Source organism: Oncorhynchus nerka, linkage group LG28 (genome assembly GCF_034236695.1).
Source record: "Oncorhynchus nerka isolate Pitt River linkage group LG28, Oner_Uvic_2.0, whole genome shotgun sequence".
Taxonomy (NCBI): Eukaryota; Metazoa; Chordata; class Actinopteri; order Salmoniformes; family Salmonidae; genus Oncorhynchus; species Oncorhynchus nerka.
Genome location: NC_088423.1, coordinates 38002761 through 38028562, shown reverse-complemented (window position 1 = coordinate 38028562; position 25802 = coordinate 38002761). Strand labels below are relative to the sequence as shown.

At 40.6% G+C, this 25802-nt stretch overlaps 1 protein-coding gene across 2 annotated transcripts in view; it reads left to right on the top strand.

Annotated features, from left to right (window-relative positions):
- Positions 1-25802, top strand: part of LOC115113208 (disintegrin and metalloproteinase domain-containing protein 12-like) — a 140447-nt gene that overhangs the window by 79074 nt on the left and 35571 nt on the right. For both annotated transcript variants that reach the window (XM_029640586.2, XM_029640585.2), the window contains exons 4-7: positions 13624-13702; positions 20553-20629; positions 22288-22477; positions 24026-24091. In XM_029640586.2, the coding sequence (XP_029496446.1) occupies positions 13624-13702; positions 20553-20629; positions 22288-22477; positions 24026-24091 (412 nt within the window). The remainder of the gene's footprint in view (positions 1-13623; positions 13703-20552; positions 20630-22287; positions 22478-24025; positions 24092-25802) is intronic.

Sequence of the window (25802 nt, the reverse complement as noted above, 5' to 3'; positions counted from 1 at the left end):
AAGAAAAGCAACTTTTTTTGTCCATTAAAATAACATCAAATTGATCAGAAATACAGTGTAAACATTGTTAATGTTGTAAATGTCTATTGTAGCTGGAACATCTGATTTTTTAAACGGAATATCTACATAGGCGTACAGAGGCCCATTATCAGCAAACATCACTCCTATGTTCCAATGGTACGTTGTGTTAGCTAATCCAAGTTTATCATTTTAAAAGGCTAGGTGATCATTAGAAAACCCTTTTGCAATTATGTTAGTACAGCTGAAAACTCTTCTGAGTAAAGAAGCAATAAACTGGCCATAAGACTAATTGAGTGTCTGGAGCATCAGCATTTGTGGGTTCAATTACAGGCTGAAAATGGCCAGAAACAAAGACCTTTCTTCGGAAACTCGTCTTTCTATTCTTGTTCTGAGAAATGAAGGCTATTCCATGCGAGAAATTGCCAAGAAACTGAAGATCTCGTACAACGCTGTGTACCACTCCTTTCACCGAACACAGAATAGAAAGACGTGTGGGAGGCCTGGTGCATAACTGAGCAAGAGGACAAGTACATGAGAGTGTCTAGTTTGAAAAAACAGACGCCTCACAAGTCCTCAACTGGCAGCTTCATTAAATAGTATCCACAAAACACCAGTCTCAATGTCAACAGTGAAGAGACGACTCCGGGATGCTGGCCTTCTAGTCAGAGTTGCATTGAACAAGCCATATCTCTGTCCAGTGTCTGTTCTTTTGCCCATCTTAATATTAAATTTTTATTGGCCAGTCTGAGATATGGCTTTTTCTTTGCAACTCTGCCTAGAAGGCCAGCATCCCGGGGTCGCCTCTTCACTGTTGACGTTGAGACTGGTGTTTTGCGGGTACTATGTAATTAATCTGCCAGTTGAGGATTTGTGAGGCATCTGTTTCTCAAGCCAGACAAATTGTGTTGTTTCTCAAACAAGTGTTCTCAAACCAGACAAATTGTGTTGTTTCTCAAACAAGTGTTCTCAAACCAGACAAATTGTGTTGTTTCTCAAACAAGACTATTTGTTGGGGCACCTGAGAGCTTTAAAATATATTTATATAATAATTTCTCAATTACAGTTGGTGCCGAAATGTAGCCTATTGTATGCTATGTAAAAAAAATATATACATAGCCTGCAATGCACCATCCAAATGGAATGATTGCCTATGCCATCATATAGTGACTCAAATACATTTTTATATTTTTTAAATCTTAAAACACCAAATTAGGTCTACTGTATTATAAATTCTAGGCCACCATCACTGTAAATTGTGAATGATAACATCCATACTGCATCTGCATGCCAACCATTTGATCCCAATCAGTTTCATGGGAATATGCATGTTAGAAATTATTCTTCTTGAATGATGTAGGCATAGTAGTTATTGTTTAATAGCGTAGAGGAAGTTAAGAAGCTACACTTGTATTTTGTTTCAATCAATGCATGTTAAGCCTAGTGGCTCGCGCTTTTAAGTTCTGGCCACATAAGAAAAATCTAAATAAAATAACCCCACCGCCACAATGGTGCACTCTGTTCACAACGTTGACATCAGCAAACCGCTGGCCCACACAACGCCATACACATGGTCTGCAGTTGTGAGGTCGGTTGGACGTACTGCCAAATTCTCTAAAATGACGTTGGAGGCGGCTTATGGTAGAGAAATGAACATTCATAGTCCCTTTGCAGAGTTCATTTTTCAAGGTAATGTACAGAACTGAGCCGTTTATACCACAGCTTCCAATGAAAACAATACTAATGCACACATTTACCGGTAGAAATTAAAAACTGTCATTGATATTTAAAGTTTATAAGCGAAATTCATACTTTTGATTGCTAGAGATGCGATCCAGTCGTTTGTACAATTAGTTCTATATCTAGAGACACGACCCAGTCGTTAGTTCGATCACTATGCAGGCTAGCTTATTCCTTGATTGCACGTGTACACCTGCAGCAAGATAACGCAACCCAGTTGTTCGTTCTATATGTTCTGTTGCCATGCTCTGGCAATGTTCTTATCTCTTGCTCGTTAGCTAGCCAACGAGCTATGGCTAACACAGTAACAACCTATGCAGCCAGAATAATAGATTAGTAACTGCAATTGCATTTGTTTAAGCTGTTTTCTTTTGACATTAATTTGGTTACATCCATAACGTGCTGATGATGGACGATTTTGCCTGACATAGCTAGAAACGTTTGCCTTCTCTCCAGGACACTCGATACTGTTCCTTACGAGGAGATTGCATTGCATATCGAACACTTTAATTTACATTTAATTCAATTGAGTAAAACAAGTGCCCTCCCCATTGATACAAATCAACCAGTCAACATTTAATTGGGAAGGTTTTTTGGAGAAGCATTTAAGAATGTTCATGCAAACAGCGCATGATGACTGGATTGCACATCACAAATAGCCTACTAACCAAGACTAAACTCCAAACTTTTTCAATACCTGGTTTGCATACCCATTGTTCCCTTAGTTAGCATATACTGATAGATATCATAAAGTCAAACGTCTTTCCTATCCTACCGGCTACCGATATCATTCTTCTGTGAGCTGCTCCATGCGACAACCAGTTGCGAGTTGAGCGCGCTTGCTGCCTGCAGATGATATTCTGCTGAATCTAGGCTGTGTGCTGCGCATGTAGATATATTTCACGTGTTTTGCGATTGTGTAGGCTACTTTGTGCGTGATTTGTCTGTCGTTCTACATAATGAATACGTCTCTACTTAATGAATAAATCGTATACCTCCACTACATTACTTTTATACACAACAGTAGGGATTAAGAAGTGAGTATAGGCAATTCCCACTGGTATAGGGCATATACCTGTGTATAGCCTCCACGACACCACTGGCCCTTTGTGTTTTACAGTCAAGGAAATTGGGACAAGGTTTGAATATATTATTCAATGAAGGTAAAGGAAAGTAATGTTATCCCAGGTTTCAATCGGCGATAAGATATTAATGTTTCAAGAAAGGAGTGTACCGTATATATTTGGCCTGGCGAAGCACTTTTATGAACTGACTGAATGGAAGCTAATAATTATGCGTTTTTTACTCTGCTGGTCTCAAGAAGAAATTAATAGTCCTCATTGTCCGAGACCGACTGACACCTAGACAAGACCAAGACACTCAATGTGTGGTCTTGAAACTGAAACGCTGCCTAATAGTACAGATTTGTAATGTGGCATGAACACAACCAGTCATTATGTTATCATCTGATCTGTCAAACAATTAGGCTACATCATGAGGCTCATAACCTGCACACGTTACTCAGGGAAGCAGAAGGACATGGGGTGCGTGAAAATAATTGTTTTCAAGACTCATTTTGGTATTTTTCTGAATATACACCATGTTTCATGAGCTGAAATAAAAAATCCCCAAAATGTTCCATATGTACAAAAAAGCTTAGCGGTACCTAGATTTATTTCTGTCTGTAATAAATCCATTTTGTGGAGAAAAACTCATTCTGATTGGCTGGGCCTGGCTCCCCACTGGGTTGGCCTGGCTGCCAAGTGGGCGGGCCTACACCCTCTAAGGCCCCACACATGGCTGCACCCCTGCCCAGTCATGTGAAATCAATAGATTAAGGCCTAATACATTTATTTCAATTGACTGATTTCCTTATATGAACTGTAACTCAGTAAAATCTTAGAAATTATTGCATGGTACGTTTATATTTTTGCTCAGTATAATTTCCGACATTCGATTGGGCTGTTTGTTAGTCAACTTGTCTATAATTAGATACATGCAGCTTCTCTTCTGTCATTACTTGATGCTTGTCTAGAATACTAAATAAAGTCTTGCTCACCAGAGTAATGTCATAAATCAATTGAATGATCAATGCATCATCAACAAGTTAGTTGGCATTGGTCGAGTTTTCTCTTTCATTTCTGCATCTCTCATGGAGCAAGGACGTTTAGGGACCAGAGAGATTTCCAAATGACATTTGACCGGATTTAAGGAAATGCAAAGCCATGAAAATGATTCAACATGTTTCTGATAGTATTTCAGTTCGTCTTGGATGCATATTTTAAGTGGATGAAAATGATATACTGTCAGCTTTTATGTCGCTGAAAGAAATTGCACGTTAGGCTAAACACCAAGTCCCTAAGCACGTATTCACATTCTCTCAAGATGCTGAAACAAATAAATCATATTTCTCCACTCCAGTTCCTGAAACAAAATTAACATTTGGTCCATCATTAATTTTCTGTGAGGAACATTAACTTCAGGAGGAGTTAATTATAATAGGCTACATGTGAGGCCTACAGTCAGTGTCCAGACTTCACTTACTATTCCAACTATTAACCTATTCCACTGTCAAATAATTCCTGCACTCATACAGTGTCCATTTGATAAATGTAAAGAGACATCGCTTACAAAAACACCAAAAAGTGTTATGAATGATCTTCTGTATTACTTTCAGCCCTGAATAAAAAGTGATAAAATAGATCATATATAAATAAATAATAATAAATAAGCGAACGCATCGTGGGACACACCTTCGACATTGTTTATTCTTTTCCATTGAACACATAGGCCCTTGTTGATTATCCCTTACACTGTTTCTTTACTACAGAATTTAAACTATAGTAAGCTGTTAATACTACAGTATACTACAGTCATGTCTGCAAAACACTACAGTGAATACTACAGTAAAGTCGACAAAAAAACACTGCAGTGAATACTATACTTTTTATACCATAGTATTTTTTCATGTGGGTGTAAGTCAACCGAAAACCATTCATTACGGTACGACTTATCCAATTTCTATTTGTGACACAAAATTCATTTCACCGCCTCTCAACACGTAGTTCCATTACTCCCCAATCACTATAGAAATACCATCCACAACACTGTTGGCACACTGAAGTGTTGGTATAAAAAAAATGACAGCTGTGCATTCGGAATTCATGCTGGGCTTGTGCTAAGGATTCTGGTGACTGTCACGCTGATTCCTACGAGACGAGATCAAAGGCTCTACCAGCTACTTTGAAGTCCTCTGCCATCTAAATGTCATTTGATTGGCTGCCTGTACCTCTTGACAAAAAGAGGGCCACTGGTGGGCAGTCGTTACTTAAGGGGGCGTAATCAAATTGAGCTGTTTCAATATCCAGGGGAAAAAGAGAATTCTCGCTATCTTTTCTTTTCTCAAGAGTGCGCTGCCTGGTGAGGAAGCGGTATGCTTGAGGTCCAACAAGCGTATGAAGTATCTATTCTTGAAGAAAATAAAAAGCATACCACGATGACTTATTCTGATTATTTTATATCACATAATTCACTTGATATTGTTTGCCAATCAGGCAGTCTCAAAGCTCTATCTACCTCAAAGAACCAACCAACCATAGAGCACTGGTAATGTTTAGCCAAGAGGCGAAGTAGGCTGCACATACAGACACCATACACCCATTAACTAATATGCACCATCTGCCCTGTGCCAAGGAGATGATTACAGCAGGATTTCATCACGTCAAACCAGTGGCTGCTGCTCTAATGTATGTCATCGAACCTTACACAAGGACAACTCTGCCAAAGCCCAGCTTCCAAACGTGTCCCAAAAACTCCTCTTTAGCATTCGCATGGAATTAGCATTAGCTTGACACAAATCCTGTTTGGACTCTGAACATATCCTCTTATCCTGTACATGCCAGTGCCTACTGTAGCCTGTCTATGAAACCTCCCCTATGCTCTGATGTAGGTCCCCGGTGTAGCTTAATACATTTTCAATGAGACCACGTCACTGTGTACTGTATTTACCCGTTTCTGGCTTATTGATATTAATGTGGTGTGTTGCTAATGGTAAGATAAAGATAAAAACAACAGTTATGTCATACTGTAGGTAAGACATAGAGCTATAGAACAGGAGCTCTAAGCTTCAATCCAGCTCTCATTTTTGGTATGCCTATAAAATAATGTTGAAATGTGAATGTTGACATGATTGACTAATCCCTCCTCATCTAATCCTACATTTTGGTCAGCAGTAAACAGCGTAGGATAGCTAGAGAGCTTCCTGCTGGGACTTCGACGCGCACTGGATCCTATTTTTATTTTATTATCCCACCGACTGATTCCTCAAATCCTCTCCATCCACCCCAGCAGAATTGTATCATGATTAAATTAGGGATTTAAAAAAAAAAATAGATTTACTCAAATATGGGTCAACGTAGTGGGGAGTGATATTTTGTCAGATATTTTCCACTCAACTTAAACTGTACAGTAGCTTTTCAGTGTCTGTGATATGTCAATTTGGCTCACTCCTCTTTTTCTTACTGTAGTATCTACATTCCGGTACAGTAATCCAGTTAATCTTGTTCCTCTGAATATCCCTGTACTCAGACTCAGTTTTCTTCCTCTTACACACTAGCAAGGTAACACTTAAACATATGCAAACACTCAATGAAGCATGTAGGATGCTCACTCATTACATCCACTTGTTCCTGAACAGAATGGACAGATGTCCTTGTTCTGCTTGCACAAGCCACAAATACTTTCTAACAGACTTAAATGTAGCACCTCGAAACTTACTTCTTAGAAATAAGTACTCTGTAAAGTATTTGAGACACAGTTTTGGAGGACAGAACTCAGCTACCTACAGACCCAGCTATGCCTACACCGGTGGAGGTTCCTCAGCGGAGGAAGGGGAGGACCATCCTCCTCAGTGAATTTCATAAGAATAAAAATGATAAAAGATTTTTAGATAAAACTATACTAAATACAGGACCAGTCAAAAGCTTGACACACCTACTCATTCAAGGGTTTTTCTTTATTTTTAATATTTTCTACATTGTAGAAGAATAGTGAAGACATCAAAACTATGAAATAACACAAATGTAATCATTTAGTAACCAAGAAAGTGTTAAACAAATCTAAATATATTTTATATTTAAAAAAAGTAGCCACCATTTGCCTTGATGACAGCTTTGCACACTCTTGGCATTCCCTCAACCAGTTTCACCTGGAATGCTTTTCCAACAGTCTTGAAGTAGTTCCCACATATGCTGAGCACCTGTTGGTTTTTCTTCACTCTGTGGTCCAACTCATCCCAAACCATCTCAATTGGGTTGAGGTCAGGTGATTGTGGAGGCCAGGTCATCTGATGCTGCACTCCATCACTCTCCTTCTTGGTCAAATAGCCCTTACACAGCCCAGAGGTGTGATGTGGGTAATTTTTCTGTTGAAAAACAAATTATAGTCCCACTAAGCGCAAACCAGATGGGATGGCGTATCACTACAGAATGCTGTGGTAGCCATGCTGATTAAGTGTGCCTTGAAATCTAAATAAATCACAGACCGTGTCAAGAGCAAAGCACCCCCACACCATCACACCTCCTCCTCCATGCTTTACGGTGGGAACCACACATGCAGAGGTCATCCGTTCACCTACTCTGCATCTCACAAAGACATGGTGTTTGGAACCAAAAATCTCAAATTGGATTCATCAGACCAAAGGACAGATTTCCACTGGTCTAATGTCCATTGTTTGAGTTTCTTGTCCCAAACAAGTCACTTCTTCTTATTGGTGTACTTTAGTGGTGGTTTCTTTTCAGCAATTCGACAATGGAGGCCTGATTCACGTAGTCTCCTCTGAACAGTTGATGTTGAGATGTGTCTGTTACTCTGTGAAGCATTTTTTGGGGGCTGCAATTTCTGAGGCTGGTAACTCTAATGAACTTATCCTCTGCAGCAGAGGTAACTCTGGGTCTTCCTTTCCGGTGGCGGTCCTCATGAGAGCCAGTTTCATCATATCGCTTGATGGTTTTTGCGACTGCTCTTGAAGAAACTTTCAAAGTCCTTTACATTTTCTGGATTGACTGACCTTCATGTAAGGATGGACTGTCATTTCTCTTTGCTTATTTGAACTGTTCTTGCCATAATATGGACTTGGTCTTTTACCATATAAGGCTATCTTCTGTATAACACCCCTACATTGTCACAACACAGCTGATTGGCTGAAATACATTAAGAACGAAAAACAATCCACTAATTAACGTTTAACATGTCACACCTGTTAATTGAAATGCATTCCAGCTGATTACCTCATGAAGCTGGTTGAGAGAACGCCAAGAGTGTGCAAAGCTGTAATAAAGGCGAAGGGTGGCTACTTTGAAGAATATAAAATCTTACATTTATAACACTCTTTTGGTTACTACATGATTCCATATGTGTTATTTCATAGTTTTGATTACTTCACTATTATTCTACAATGTAGAAAATATAAAAAAATAAAGAAAAACCCTTTAATGAGTAGGTGTGTCCAAACTTTTGACTGGTACTGCATACACACCTTTTAATTGAAATGCATTCCAGGACAGACAATGACACTCTTGCCTGCATCTAGCTGATATAGGATGTTATAATTAGTCCAACAGTTTCAAACAAGAGTTTCTATTGGACAAATTCAAGTATGTTTTATCCCCGTTTTGTTCTGTTTGTTTCCATTTAAGAAACATTTTTCAACAGAATCGGATGAATGAATACACCCCTGATCAAGCATTAATACACAGCCATGTTGTATTCCTTCTTGCATCCATGCACTCTCCTCCTCTCACCTCTTCCCTTGTGGACTTCAATGCACAGCACATCAGCTGTATTTGACCAGGTGAAAAAACCTTTCCAAGCCAAACCGCTAACGTTACATACAGCCTACATCGTTGTCACCATATTAGCTAAAGTAACATCATAGTCAGCATAGCTAATAAACCTAACGCGTTAGTTAACCCGCTACAATCATGCAGTAAGCAGTTACACCGGCCGGTAGCAATACATTTGTAAAACGAAAAGCTTAGTATTTTTGTATTTGTTGTGTTAATAAAAAAATATTAACAAATATTTTTTTAAAGTAGGCTAAACTAGCTAGCTGCAGTTGCTAGCTAAGTAAGTGAAACTGAAAGTAAAAAGATAAATGAAAATCTCTCCGTATATATAATTCTCTTGCTTCTCCATCATTTTGGAAGAAATGTATTTGTTCAAAATTGTTCAACTATTGTCTTTCTCACTCTTTGAGTCAACTACTCACCACATGTTATGCACTGCAGTGCTAGCTTGCTGTAGCTTATGCTTTCAGTAATAGATTAATTCTCTGTTCTTTGATTGGGTGGACAACATGTCAGTTCATGCTGAAAGAGCTCTGATAGGTTGGAGGACATCCTCCAGAAGTTGTCATAATTACTGTGTAAGTCTATGGAAGAGGGTGAGAACCATGAGCCTCCTAGGTTTTGTATTGAAGTCAATGTATCCAGAGGAGGACAGAAGCTAGCTGTCCTCCAGCTACAACATAGTTCTACCCTACAGAGTACTGTTGAGGCTAATGTAGGCCTTCTTTGAAAAATAGTGTGTTTTTAATCAATTATTTGATGACATTTGACTGCCTCAAATTTGTCTCTCGACCCGTGTGCACCTACGTTGTAAACTTTAAATCATAGGCTAGGTTGTAGCAACCTCATGATGGATATACGGAAAATTTGAGTATCATGTAGTAGCCTAAACCTATTACTGTTACATTGAACTGGGTGAATGGAATATGAATGAGTTTCATCCAATATGCTGTAATAGAAATAAGGCCATGCTCTTGAAAACAAATCGTCCTCAATCATCTTAAATGGCACTGACCGCCACTGACCTACACAAACATGGGCAAACTCTTACTCTTGCTCTCACACAAACACAAACACACACACTTCTAAATACACTATATACAAACAGTGTAGCTATTCCCTCCACAAGACAATCAAACAAGCTAAGCGTCAGTATAGAGACAAAGTAGAGTCGCAATTCAATGGCTCAGACAGGAGACGAATGTGGCAGGGTCTGCAGTCAAAAGGAAAACCAGCCCCGTCATGGACACCGACATCTTGCTCCCAGACAAACTAAACAACTTCTTTGCTCGCTTTGAGGACAATACAGTGCCACTGACACGGCCAGCTACCAAAACCTGTGGGCTCTGCTTCACCGCAGCCAACATGAGTAAAACATTTAAATGTGCTAACCCTCGCAAGGCTGCCGGCCCAGCTGGCTGGTGAGCTTACGAACATATTCAGTCAATCCCTATCCCAGTCTGCTGTTCCCACATGCTTCAAGAGGGCCACCATTGTTCATGTTCCCAAGAAAGCTAAGGTAACTGAGCTAAACGACTATCGCGCCGTAGCACTCACTTCCGTCATCATGAAGTGCTTTGAGAGACTAGTCAAGGATCATATCACTTCCACCCTACCTGACACCCTAGACCCACTCTAATTTGCTTACTGCATACTTACATAGTATCCTCCAAACTCGTCATTAAGCTCTTGTGGCTGAATGGAAGCAAGTCCCCGCAGCAATGTTGCAACATCTAGTGGAAAGTCTTTCCAGAAGTAGAGGCTGTTGTAACAGCAAAGTGGGGACCAACTCCATAATAGATGGAGCAACCCCCCTATCCACATCGACAGGACAGTAGTGGAGAAGGTGGAAAGTTTTAAGTTCCTTGGTGTACACATCACAGACAAACTGAAATGGTCCACCCAAACAGACAGCTTGGTGAAGAAGGCGCAACAACCCTTTTACAGATGCACAATCGAGAGCATCCTGTGGGGCTGAATCACCGCCTGGTACGGCAACTGCTCCGACCACAACCGTAAGGCTCTCCAGAGGGTCGTGAGGTCTGCACAACGTATCACTGGGGGCAAACTACCTGCAAACTACCGATTGCTGAAGTGCGTATAAATCGTCTGTCTTCAGTTGCAACACTCACTACCGAATTCCAAACTGCCTCTGGAAGCAACATCAGCACAATAACTGTTCGTCGGGAGCTTCATGTAATGGGTTTCCATGGCCGAGCAGCTGCACACAAGCCTAAGATCATCATGTGCAATGCCAAGCTTAGGCTGGAGTGGTGTAAAGCTCGCCGTCATTGGACTCTGGAGCAGTGGAAACACGTTCTCTGGAGTGATGAATGACGTTTCCCTATCTGACGGACAAATCTGGTTTTGGAGGATGCCAGGAGTACGCTACTTGCCCGAATGTGTAGTGCCAACTGTAAAGTTTGGTGGAAAAGGAATGATGGTCTGGGGGCTGTTTTTTAGGCCCCGTATTTCCAGTGAAGGGAAATCATAGCGCTACAGCATACAATGACATTCTACACGATTCTGTGCTTCCAACTTTGTGGCAACAGTTTGGGGAAGGACCTTTCCTGTTTCAGCATGAATGTTTTTTCGAGATTAGTGTTGAAGAACTTAACTGGCCCTGACCTCAACCCCATCAAACACCTTTGGGATAAATTGGAATGCCGACTGCGAGACAGGCCTAATTACCCAACATCAGTGCCCGACCCCACTTACTGCCCCAATAGGTCCGCAGACGATGCAATCGCAATCACACTGCACACTGCCCTAACCCATCTGGACAAGAGGAATACCTATGTAAGAATGCTGTTCATTGATTACAGTTCAGCATTTAACACCATAGTATCCTCCAAACTCGTCATTAAGCTCTTGTGGCTGAATGGAAGCAAGTCCCCGCAGCAATGTTGCAACATCTAGTGGAAAGTCTTTCCAGAAGTAGAGGCTGTTGTAACAGCAGAGTGGGGACCAACTCCATAATAATGCCCATGATTTTGGAATGAGATGTTCGACAAGGAGGTGTCCACATACGGTGCATTCGGAAAGTATTCAGACTCCTTTACATTTTTTTGTTATGTTACAGCCTTATTTTACAATTGATTAAATCATTTTTTCCCCCTCATCAATCTACCCAAAATACCCCATTATGACAAAGCAAAAACAGGTTTTTAGAATTTTTGAAAATGTATAAAAAAATAAACTGGAAATTTCACAATTACATAAGTATTCAGACCAATTATTCAGTACTTTGTTGAATCCCCTTTGGCAGCGATTACACCCTCTTCTTGGGTATGACGCTACAAGCTTGGCACACCTGTATTTGTGGAGTTTCTCCCATTTTTCTCTGCAGATTTTCTTAAGTTCTGTCAGGTTGGTTAGGGAGAGTTGCTGCACAGCTTTTTTCAGGTCTCTTCAGAGATGTTTGATCGGGTTCAAGTCCGGGCTCTAGCTGGGCCCCTCAAGGAAATTGAGAGACTTGTCCAGAAGCCACTGCTGCGTTGTCTTGGCTGTGTACTTTGGGTCGTTGTCCTGTTGGAAGGTGAACCTTCCGAGATCCTGAGTGCTCTGGAGCAGGTTTTTATCTAGGATCTCTCTGTACTTTGCTCCATTCATTTTTCCCTCAATCCTGACTAGTCTCCTAGTCCTTGCCGCTGAAAAACATCCCCACAGCATGCTGCTGCCACCACCATGCTTCACCGTAGGGATGGTGCCAGGTTTCCTCCGGACGTGACGCTTGGCATTAAGGCCAGAGTTCAATCTTGGTTTCATTAGACCAAAGAATCTTGTTTCTCGTTATCTGGGAGTCATTTAGGTGCCTTTTGGCTAAATCCAAGCGGCCTATCATGTGCCTTTTACTGAGGATTGGCTTCTGTCTGGCCACTCTACCATAAAGGCCTGATTGGTGGAGTGCTGCAGAGATTGTTGTCCTTCTGGAATATTCTCCCGTCTCCAAAGAGGAACTCTCGAGCTCTGTCAGAGTGACCATCGGGTCACCTCCCTGTCAGAGTGAAAATTCGGGTCACCTCCCTGACCAAGGCCCTTCTCCCCCGATTGCTCAGTTTAGCCGGTTGGCCAGCCCTAGGAAGAGTCTTGGTCATTCCAAACTTCTTCCATTTAAGAATGATGGAAGCCACCATGTACTTGGGGACCTTCAATGCTGCAGAAATGTTTTGTACCCTTCCCCAGATCCGTGCCTCGACACAATCCTGTCTTGGAGCTCTACGTCCAATTTGTCTGACCTCATGGCCTGTTTTTTTCTCTGACATGCAGTGTCAACTGTGGCACCCTATATGCCTTTCCAAATCATATCCAATCAATTTAATTTACCACAGTTGCACTCTAATCAATTTGTAGAAACATCTCAAGGATGGTCAATTTCAACAGGATGCACCTGAGCCCAATTTCGAGTCTCATAGCAAAGGGTCTGAATACTTATGTAAATAAGATATTTCTGTTTTCTATATTTAATAACCGTGCAAAAATGTTTTAAAAAAACTGTTTTCGCTTTGTCATTATGGAGACATTTCTTTTAACGTCCATTTTATAATAGGTTTGTAACGTAACAAAATGTAGAAAAAGTCTAGGGGTCTGACTATTTTCCGAATGTTTCCTGTGACCATCCCCTCTGATGTATCTTTGATTATGCAGCTGTAGAGATGGGTGTTCCTGCCACTCCTCAGTCTATGCTTGGGGTGGGACTCACCATTTCAATCTGTTCATGGCCTGCAGTGTGACACACACACACATATAAATACTATAATTAACTCATCAGGGATTCTTCAAAGTGCAACAATATGTCATTCAAGGTCACTCCCAAACCCTGCCCTCGACTCGTCTAGCTTCCCAGTGCTGTATATTTCACATATACCTAATCACTAACAGTTTACACACGCCATTGAAAATATGGTATAAGGCCGTTAAAAACCAGTGTGTCCAACTTCTCTCTTGTCCTCTAAAAGCGAATGTATTTTTTTAGGTGGACCTGAGGTTTTGATGTCTATTTCCTTTTCTGTTTTTTTAGGGGCCTGTTTGCAAGTCATTATACTGAGACACATTACCTGGAGGATGGGAGTCCCGTCACTGGTGCTCACAACTCTACGGTAGGCTGGAGGTTGAGTGTTTCTGACATTCATGTTTGAATGAACATTGTGTGCTGCTGACTTTAAAGGATGGACCTTTAACAATGTCATGTGAACTCAAGTGATGCTTTTTGGATCAAATGGCCCTTAAGGCAATATTGAGAAGACATGTCTGAAGTATAGACATGGCATGACATCTGAAAGATCAAATGTTTTGATCCAGTAAATGGATTATGACTAACTTAGTTTTTAGTGGGGAATATCTGTCTAGTTATTGACATAAAGCCATATTGACATGTAGACCTAACACTTGGTGAAGTGATACAGGGTTAAAAACAGTGCCTTCAGAAAGTATTCACACCCCGTGAATTTTTCTACAAATATTGTTCTGTTACAGCCTGAATTTAAAATGTATTAACTTGAGATTTTGTATCATTGGCCTTCACATAATAGTCCATAATGTCAAAGTGGAATTATGTTTTTAAAAACGTTTGCTAATTAATTAAAAATGAAAATCTGAAATGTCTTGAGTCAGTAAGTATTCAACTCCTTTAATATGGCAAGCCTAAGTAAGTTCAGGAGTAAACATATACTTAACAAGTCACATAATATGTTACATGGACTCACCCTGTGTGCAATAATAGTGTTTAAATTATTCTTGAATGACTAACTTATCTCTCTCTGTACACCACACATACAATTATCTGTAAGGTCCCTCAGTCAAGCAGTGCATTTCTAACACAGATTCAACCACAAAGACCAGGGAGGTTCTCCAATGCCTTGCAAAGAAGGGCACCTATTGGTAGATGGGTATTTTTTTTAACAAAAGCAGACATTGCATATCCCTTTAAGCATGGTGAATTTTTTTATTTGGCTTTGGATGGTCTATCAATACACCCAGTCACTCCAAAGATACAGGAGTCCTTCCTTACTCAGTTGCTGGAGAGGAAGGAAACCGCTCAAGGATTTCACCATGAGGCCAATTGTGACTTTAAAACAGTTACAGAGTTTAATGGCTGTGATAAGAGAAAACAGGGGATGGATCAACAGCATTGTAGTAACTCCACAATACTAACCTAAAAGACAGATTGAGAATAAGGAAGCCTAAGGAACTAAAGTAAAACTGAAAAACATTTGTCAAAGAAGTTAACTTTATGTCCTGAATACAAAGCGTTATGTTTGGGGCAAATCCAACACAACACATCACTGAGTACCACTCTTCATATTTTCAAGCCTGGGGGTGGCATCATCATGTAATGGCTATTCTTGTCATCAGCAAGGACTAGGGAGTTTTTTTTTGCATAAAAAGAAACAGAATAGAGCTAAGGGGAAAACCTTGTTCAGTCTGCTTTCCAACAGACACTGGGAGACAAATTCACCTTCCAGCAGGACAATAAAGTAAAAGACAAGGCCAAATATACCCTGCATTTGCTTACCAAGACAACATTGAATGTTCCTGAGTGGCCTAGGTTTTGACTTAAATCAGCAAGACTTGAAAATGGCTGTCTGGCAATGACCAACAACCAACAAGACACAGCTTGAAGAATTGTGAAAATCATAATGTGCAAATATTGTACAATCCAGGTGTGCAAAGCTCTTAGAGACTTACCCAGAAAGACTTGTAACTGTAGTATCTTTATCCCACACATACAATTATCTGTAAGGTCCCTCAGTCGAGCAGTTAATTTCAAACACAGATTCAACCACAAAGACCAGGGAGGTTTACCGATGCCTCGCAAAGAAGGGCACCTATTGGTAGATGGGTAAAAAAAGAGACATTGACTATCCCTTTGAGCATGGTGCAGTTATTAATTACACTTTGGATGGTGTATCAATACACCTAATCACTACAAAAATATAGGCATCCTTCCTATCTCAGCTGTTGGAGAGGAAGGAAACCATTCAGGGATTTCAGTGGTGACTTTAAAACAGTTAGAGTTTAATGGATGCGATGGGAGAAAACTATGGATGGATCAGCAACATTGTAGTTACTCCACCATACTAAACTAATTGACTGAGTGAAAAGAATTAAGCCTGTACAGAATAAACATATTCCAAAACATGCATTCTGTTTGCAACAAGGCACTAAAGTATTACTGCAAAAAATGTGGCAAAACAATTAACTTTTTTCATGAATATATAGTGTTTGGTGCAAATCCAATACAACACATTACTGAGTGTCATGCCTTGACCTTAGAGATCCTTTTAATTCTCTATTTTGGTTAGGTCAGGGTGTGACTGGGGTGGGCAATCTAGTTTTCCTATTTCTTTGTTTGGCCTGGTTCCCAATCAGAGGCAGCTGTCTATCATTGTCTCTGATTGGGGATCATACTTAGGCAGCCTTTTTCCCACCTTAGTTTGTGGGATCGTGATTTTGTATAGTTGCTGTGTAGCCTGCAGAACATTACATTCATTTTGTATTTTGTTGTTTTTTGGTGGTCATTTTAATAAAAGTAAGATGTTCGCCTACCACGCACCTTGGTCCAATCCTTCCATCAACAAACGTAACAACTGAGTACCACTCTCCATAGTGGTGGCTGCATCATGTTATGGGTATGCTTGTAATCGTTAAAGACTGGGGAGATTTTCAAGATAACAAATAAACTGACAAAATACCATAGGAAAACCTGGTTCAGTCTGCTTACCACCAGACACTGGGAGATTAATTTACCTTTCATCGAGACAAAAACCAAAAACAGAAGGCCAAATCTAAACTGGAGTTGCTTTCCAAGAAGACAGTGAATGTTCCTGAGTGTCTGAGTTACAGTTTTGACTTAAATCTACTTGAAAATACCTGAAAATGGATGTCTAGTAATGATCAACAACCAATTTGTCATTATGGGGTATTGTGTGTAGATGGGTGAGGGGAAAATCTATTTAATCCATTGTAAATTCAGGCTGTATTAAAACAAAGTGTGGAATAAGTCAAGGGGTATGGATACTTTTAGAAGGCACTGTATTTAACAAGAATGCTACTAGTCACCCATCATTCACATCAAACACCTGAACTCCAACAATGTTTTAAAGAAATCAAAATAGTTAACAATGCATGCATATGCCTTTTATATATAACATATAATCACATGACGATGTAAATATTAAAATGATTTATTTCTCAATGACACAAACCTGTGACATCGAAGAGCACCATATTAACTATTATTACTATCAGAGAATGCACAGTTTGTTATTCTTTTCCATTTTAGGAATTAGACCAGCACAAATAACACAAAATGTAAAACAGCATATTGTGATTTTTGTTGGGTGAGTTTAAAATGAAGAAACAACTGGATGCATAAGGTAGGTTTAATATGAAATACTAGATCTACTCCAGCAGAATGAGAAACACCCTTGGTGTCCATGTTGCTGCTGTCAATTGTGAGCAGTGCATTTACCACTAGTGTTAATGTATTTCAAATACTAAGACCCCTTTTCCAGCTGTTTGACCAGGAATCAAAGCATTTGCTTTTCCACATGTTTTGGATGGAAATTTGTTGAGAAATGTATACAGTGCCTTCGGGAAGTATTCAGACCCCTTGCCTTTTTCCACATTTTGTTATGTTACAGCCTTATACTAAAATGTATTTTAAAAAGAGTAATACTCAGCAATCTACACACAATACCCCCCAATGAAGCGCAAACAGGTTTTTAGACATATTTGCAAATGTATTAAAAAATGTAAAAACAGAAAAACATTATTTACATAAGTATTCACACCCTTTGCTATGTATGAGATTCGAAATTGAGCTCATTTGCATCCTGTTTCTATTGATCATCCTTGAGATGTTTCTACAACTTGTTTGGAGTCCACCTGTGGTAAATTCAATTGATTGGAAATTATTTGTAAAGGCACACACCTGTATATATAAGGTCCCACGGTTGACACTGCATGAGTAAAAACCAAGCCATGAGGTCGAAGAAATTATCCGTAAAGCTCCGAAACAGCATCGTATTGAGGCACAGATCTGGGGAAGGGTACCAAAAAAAATGTCTGCAGCATTGAAGGTCCCCAAGAACACAGTGGCTTCCATCATTCTTAAAAGGAAGAAGTTTGGAACTACCAAGACTCTTCCTAGAGCTGGCCACCCGGCCAAACTGAGCAATCGGGGGAGAAGGGCTTTGGTCAGGGAGGTGACCAAGAACCCGATGGTCACTCTCACAGAGCTCTAGAGTTCCTCTGTGGAGAATCTTCCAGAAGGACAACCATCTCTGCAGCACTCCACCAATCAGGCCTTTCTGGTAGTGGCCAGATGGAAGCCACTCCTCATTAAAAGGCACATGACAGCTGGCTTGGAGTTTTGCCATAAGACACCTAAATGATAAACAACATTCTTTGGTCTGAAGAAACCAAGATTGAACCCTTTGACCTGAATATCATGCATCACGTCTGGAAGAAACCTGGCACCATCCCTACGGTGAAGCATGGTGGTGGCAGAATCATGCTGTGGGGATGTTTTTCAGTGGCAGGGATTGGGAGACTAGTCAGGATCGAGGCAAAGCTGAACGAAGTAAAGTGTAGAGAGATCCTTGATGAAAACCTGCTACAGAGTGCTCAGGTCCTCAGCCTGGGGTGAAGATCCACCTTCCAACAGGACAACGACCCTAAGCACACAGCCAAGACAACGCTGGAGTGGCTTCAGGACAAGTCTCTGAATGTCCTTGAGTGGCCCAGCCAGAGCCCAGTCTCAAACCTGATCAAACATCTCTGGAGAGACCTGAACCTGACAGAGCTTGAGAGGACCTGAAGAAAAGGTTAGGAGAAACTCCCCAAATACAGGTGTGCCAAGCTTGTAGTGTCATACCCAAGAAGAATCAATGCTGTAATCGCTGCCAAAGGCGCTTCAACAAAGTACTGAGTAAAGGGTCTGAATACTTATGTAAATGTAATATTCCCATTTATTTTTTAAATGAATTAGCAAACATTTCTAGGAACCTATTTTTTCTTTGTCATTATAGGGTAGTGTGTCTATATTGATGAGAAATATTATTTTAGAATTTGCTGTAACATGACAAATGTGGAAAAAGTCAAGGGATCTGAATACTTCCCGAAGGCACTGTATATGTCTAATAAAAAAAAATGTTTTCATTTAACATCCAATTTTACATGTTCCACTGAAATGACCAAAACCAACAGTTAAAGGTCACATATTTTGAAAGTCGACTACGTTATGGTGTCTGGCAGCTATTTTCATTTAAAAGTTTCCTTTCCAAAACACAACTGACTAAGTATTTATGGACATTATAAAACCCTTAATTGGTACACAAACTCAAAAAAAATATCATAGTGTCATAAAGAATGCTAAGGTAAATGCTAAACATAATGCTACCCAATATACACTACATGACCAAAAGTATGTGGACACCTGCTCGTCAAACATCTCATTCCAAAATCATCTGCATTAATATGGAGTTGGTCCCCTTTTGCTGCTATAACAGCCTCCACTCTCCTGGGAAGGCTTTCCACTAGATGTTGGAACATTGCTGCGGGGACTTGCTTCCCTTCAGCCACAAGCGCATTATTGAGGGCAGGCACTGATATTGGGCAATTAGGCCTTGCTCGGTGTCGGCGTTCCAAATCAGGTGTTTGATGAGGCTGAGGTCTGGGCACTGTGCAGGCCAGTCAAGTTTTTCCACACCGATTTCAACAAACCATTTCTGTATGGACCTCGCTTTGTGCACAGGAGCATTGTCATGCTGGAACAGGAAAGGACCTTCCCTAAACTGTTGCCACAAAGTTGGAAGCACGTAATCATCTAGAATGTCATTCTATGCTGTAGAGTTAAGATTTCCCTTCACTGGAAATAAGGGGCCTAGCCCGGAAAAAAAAACAGCCCCAGACCATCATTCCTTCTCCACCAAACTTTACAGATGGCTCTGTGCATTTGGGCAAGTAGCGTTCTCCTGGTATCCGCCACACCCAGATTTGTCCGTCGGACTGCCAGATGGTGCAGCGTGATTCATCACTCCAGAGAACGCTTTCCACTGCTCCAGAGTCCAATGGCGGCAAACTACACCACTCCAGGCGACACTTGGCATTTTGCATGGTGATGTTAGTCTTGTGTGTGGCTGCTTATCCATGGAAACCCATTTCATGAAGCTCCTGATGTACAGTTATTGTGCTGACGTTGCTTCCAGAGTAAAATTTGGAACTTGGTAGTGAGTGTTGCAAACAAGGATGATTTTTACGCGCTACAAACTTCAGCACACCATTCTACTGCCAATGTTTGTCTATGGAGATTGCATGTCTGTGTGCTCGATTTTAGACAGCTGTCAGCAACGGGTGTGGCTGAATTAGCCGAATCCACTAATTTGAAGGGGTATCCACATACTTTTATATATTGTTCCTGTATGTCTATGGCACCGACATGTTCATGTTGAATGTAATTAGTTGGTGACTCAGCCAAGTATTTTCATAGCAATGCTATTTCAAAAGGAGTCTCCTTTCAGAGCAGTAAAGGGTTCTCTTTTGGAGTCAAGTCAGTACATCCTTAGTGATTGTGTAAAAGTATGAACTGGCTACGGAAAATGCCAGCTTCAAGTATTTTGTCTCACAGTTCAGTACTGACGTTCAGTATTTTTCAAACTGACTTTTGGCTAACAAAGCAGTTGGTCTTAGAGTAATTGGTATAGACTTGAATGAAGCCATTCAGCCATAATACAGAGTTTTGTTTTGACTCCAAACCAGACACTTCCTCATCATACTGTCTCAGACAGACAGTAGCTTCATTATGTCTCTGTACACTTAATGGCTTCCTTTCCACTTCTCCTTGGTTGACCAATGGTGAAACGAAAGATAAGTATACTATAGTATGTTAAAGAATGTCCTGACATGGTTTAAATTTGACTTGAGTGTCATGTTGGTATTTTTCAGAAGAACTGTTACTACCATGGAGAAGTGGAAGGCCACGCTAACTCTGACGTCACTCTCAGCACCTGCTCTGGCCTCCGGTAAGTAACACTTCAGTCTATAGGATCCCAGAAGCCTCAGACATGCTGTGTAAGTGGCCACAATCATGACCCACAGATTGTTGCGGCAATTCTCACATAAGAACTTCATTGCGGGGAAAGGATGTGTGTGACAAACCATTTGAATGTAAAAATGTTTATTTCAGAATCAAGACATACTCCATATCTTAGAGCACACCAAAAGGAGTATAGTGACACCAAGATGTCTATATCATGTACTGTTAGCATATCATAGGGTCTTAAATGAGGCATGTATAGATGGCCACGTTCATCATATTTTCAGAATGATGTTTTGTGATACAAATGTAAAAAGTATTTCAAACATCCTTCATCCCAATGAAATGTATGTGAAATTTGACAGAACAATCTGAGATACCACAAATATTTTCCGTTGCTGTAGAATTGCACTTTAGCCCCTTAATTCTCTGTCAACAAACAGGTATGAGTTTCCACTTACCCAAGAGTATAGAAGAGTCCACCAAAAGTGTATAATAGATCCCTAGACATAGAACATGGTCTTGGTCTGGGCCACCCAGTGATTATCTGTATTCTCCTCCACTCTCCTCTGGGCATGTGTCTGTGCCTAATGGCCACCTGGAAGTAATAAAGCTGCCTGGCTGAGTCTAAACAGCAACAGAAAGCCTGCTGATGTACGCTCATCTCCTGCTTAATTACCCCAAACTACAGATGCATTATGTGACGAGAAAACGTTTAGTATGCCATGAAACCTTTTAACGATGCAATAAAAGCTAATGAAGAGGAACTTTTAGAGGTAATACATTTGTGATAAAAATGTTGACCTGAATAAGAGTCCACCCCCAAGGAGTGTTACTGGTCATTCTTTTTTAAAATCTTGTACCTCACAAAATCCTTGAGGCAGACAGATGTTTGACGAGCAACATGTGGCTTGGCTTCAATGCCAAAACAAATTGTTTCAGAGTTTTAGTTGGCCTAAGAGCCTCTTCAGGGAGTTGAATCTACTGTAAGTCAGTGGGGCCATTTACATTGACTGAGTTATTTCACTAAGAGACATTTGTTCAGTCCCAACATCCAGTAAGAAAATAAAACAAATCTAAATAATCCAGCTGCGAAAAATTAAAAATCCAGTACAGAGAGAGAAAAAAATGAAATATATAAGTAGGCCTTAGAAATATCCTTCTACACTTTGGTCCTTGGAAGTCCACAGGCCACATAAAGGAAACTTCTCTTGATGATCAATACAATATCCCTTACCAGTTCTTGACTTGGACTGAAATAGATGCTAGTACTCATTTTGGGTGCTGGTACTGTTTATATTTAGGTGCAGGAACTCCATAATACTTTTGAGCTAATATTCTATGAGGTGCAGGAGCTCTAGCAGTAGAAAAATAGAGGCACCGGTACCACGTTCCGGTGAGCTCTTGCCCAAGTCAAGCACTGTCCCTTACTAGACTTTGAGAAAGTTCTCACTCAAAGTTAAAGACCTAGGCCTTTAAACTATAAACGTTTTCCTAATTACAAACATTTCTGACCATAGCATAACATGCAGTCAAAAATCAAGATGGCTTCCCCCTTCTGGTCACGGAATGCTTTGTCTACACAGTCAATTTATTATGCCAGATCTGTTGAACAGCTTTGCATCGTCTTCCCTTGTCTTACAGAGGTTTCATCTCACTTGAAAATAAGACCTTCATCCTTGAACCATCGTTGGACCAGGACAATTATACACACATCATTTACCGAGGGGAAAACCTCAACCTGTCCTCTGGAACCTGTGGTCATGGCTTCAACATGTCCTCTGTTACACCTGACAACCATCTAAGAAGCCCTTTCAGAACATTCAGTACCAGGGTGAGGCTCATCGACAACAACTCCGTTTTTCTTCTGACCATTTCCTTCAGATTACCTCCATCAAATACCACATTAGAAATATTGGTACTGTAGCATTCCATTAACAAAAATGCTCATGATAAAGCTATCAGATCAAATCATTAGATCTAGAAGATGTTCAAAAGGAAGAGCTTGATAATGGATTTATGTTGTATGGGCAAGTCAGTTAAGAACAAATTCTTATTTTCAATGACGGCCTAGGAACAGTGGGTTAACTGCCTGTTCAGGGGCAGAACGACAGATTTGTACCTTGTCAGCTCAGGGATTTGAACTTGCAACCTTCCGGTTACTAGTCCAACGCTCTAACCACTAGGCTACCCTGTCACTAATGGTATCAGTGAGATAGATAGAGAGTGATGTAGGAGCGTGGGCTCATGGACTTATGACATTGTCATCCAGATAGCTGTCTGAGAGTGTCTGCAACACAATGTTCTGGGTTTGTTGACAATCTGAGCGGGGATGATGCCACCTTTCATGGTGGGAAAGCAATTGATTTGCCGACTGACAGGATTCACTATGGAAACACCTATGTCTTAATTTCTCTGATATAACACATGACACCATTTGAAACATGCTGATATGGTATTTGTTTTGTGATGAATGGCAAGCCAGGGGTCCTTAGAGAGATGTGTATTGTTCATTTGTAAATTGATGCATGCCTTTATAGCTATTGCCTCAAAGGTAGGATCAAACTTATTTTTACCATACTGTTGTAACAAAGATGATGGATTTTTGTGGCAGTATGATCGATTATAAACAATGAGGGCAATTTTCGCTGTAAGCAGAAACCAGGGCTTGAGTTGTATTGGTTTTGTACTTGGGTTTGTACTTGAATTGGCGCTCAGACCAGCACATGAACCATGGTAGAGATCCAACCTTGCCCTTACTCTTTCCCTGGCTCCAGAGTCCTATATCAGGGCCAGGGCAGGAGCATGGGCACAGCTCCCCACACCAGTCTCCATGTAGCAGGTGTACAGGTCCATCTGCCACCACCTACAGTACCTGCCTGCATCCATTATCAATCCTGATCCTACCCGTTCCTTCAGAAATAATAACCAAGACACTCACTGACACAGTGAATCATCAGTTTCCAATATTGGAGCTTTAAAAGCTTGATAAAAAGAACAGGAGCACTATGATAGGACAGGATATTTCATGGAAACCTGTCTGCTCTCTGCGTGACTAAGCACATGAGTAATAGGCTTTTTTATGAAGCTTTTGCCACTGGTGTGTAGGCCGTCAATGTGAAGTTGAAATCACAGGTGATTCCGTGACAGGTGCCTTTTGAAAGATTGATAAGCAATATTTTTGAAGTAGCTTTAACATAAATAACCTAATGTGGACTCACTAGAAGTTGTGCGAAAGTGAGCGTTGTTTACAAAGCTAAAAAAAAAGACAGGACTTTGAGGAGGAGAAAGGAGTGGTTAAATTTAGAATGTCCATGTCCTTGAGTAAAGATTTTGTTCAAATGATGAGTTTTCTGCCCTCCCCCCTCTCTCTGCATCACAGCACAAGAGGCACGCTCAGAAGACTACCAAATACGTAGAGCTGATCATCGTTGCAGACAACAGAGAGGTAATGTATCTATAATGAATTAAAATGCATAGATAATAGTCCTAGTGTCGTCCTACTCATCATTCCCATGACTACAGTATGTGGTGTGCCCATTCAGAACGGCTAGAGACACACAGACTTTTCAGAAGAAAATAGGCGAGATTTTAACAAAGCAAGAACAAATCCTCATGGTAACGGCAGAATTAGGTCAGTGTGCTGCTACAGTGCGGTCGTCGGTGGCAGCCGTATTCCACGGGAAGTGCTAAACAATTCCCCAGTGGACTAGACAGGAAACAGGAAACGGTGTGGATACAGAAGAAGGAGAGAAACGCTCGCACTGGGATTTCCCCTTGGCTGCCCCTAGCTGATGCTATTGACCTGAACTGGAAGAGAGAGGAGGAGAGGACCCACTTGCTTGTGCTGCTCTATAAGGGCCAGGCTGGATGTAGCTGACTAAGTAGGTCTACACACAGTATACACAAGCAGGTGGATGCACAGTGGGATGAAAAAGGAGAGTCTGTCTCACCTTGGATTGTATCCGATGCCTCTCACATGCCATTTCTGCCAATGCACATGCTCCCTGTTCTCTCGCCAATTGTTTCTGAGATGAGCCCAGATCCTGATGGACCTCAGCTTGACAACCTGTCCAACATGTTATACCTTCCCTTCCAGACTGGTTGAAGATATCTGTAACATATGGGCCATGCCATTTCTCCAAAAACGACCATTATACTGTACTGCTAGGGTTGCAGAGCTACCAGTAATGTACAGAAGTTACCGGAATCTTCAGTAATTTTGGTAATTAACAGGTGATCTATGGCAATAGAACAATTGTCTTATTTGCATAAGCTCTATACAAATAACTTTGTTTGTATAGTGCTTTTCAATACAGGTAACAAAGTTATTCACATCATAAAATAAAAGTGACTAACTTAGAAACAAAGACAGATATAGCTAATTCAAATCATACATTGAAAGCATCTTTATAAAAGTGTGTCTTCAGTAGGTATTTAAAAACAGACACTGAGTCTGCAAGCCTGATCTCGTCTAGCAGACTATTCCAAAGTCTAGCCCTAATAGCAAATGCCCAGTCTCCTTTTGTTTTCGACCTAGACTTTGGAACGGTCAACAGTGCCCTGCCAGAGGATCTCAGGCTGCGTCCTGACGTGTAAGGAGATAAAAGATCAGAGATATAGGATGGAGCTAAGCCAAGCCTAGAATTAAACGTGATTAATATATATTTTTGATCTATTCTGAAAGTGACTGGTAGCCAGTGTAGAGAAGCTCAAATAGCTGTGATATGGATAGATTTTCTGGTGCCTATAAAAAGCTGAGCTGCAGCGTTTTGAACTGTAGAAGATGGAGTGATTTCTGACAGAGACATGTATACAAAGAGTTACAGTAATCTAGGAGTGAGGAAATAAAAGCAGGTAGAAGTCTCTCCAGATCAGTGACTGAGATAAAATACTTGACTTTAGCTATATTTCTCTGATGATAAAAGCAGACTGGACAACCTTCTTTACATGCATCTGGACATTTAGGTCAGAGTTAAATAAGGGGGACCAAATAAAACAACCTCTGATTTCTTATCATTGAGTTGGAGAAAGTTGTCAGACATCCAACATTTGATATCAGTAAGAAACTTGTTGAGGGGTAGCTATAGCTAGCTTGGTCACTGGGTCTGATTGATATATAAAGCTGTGTGTCATCCGCATACAGTAGAAACTGCATG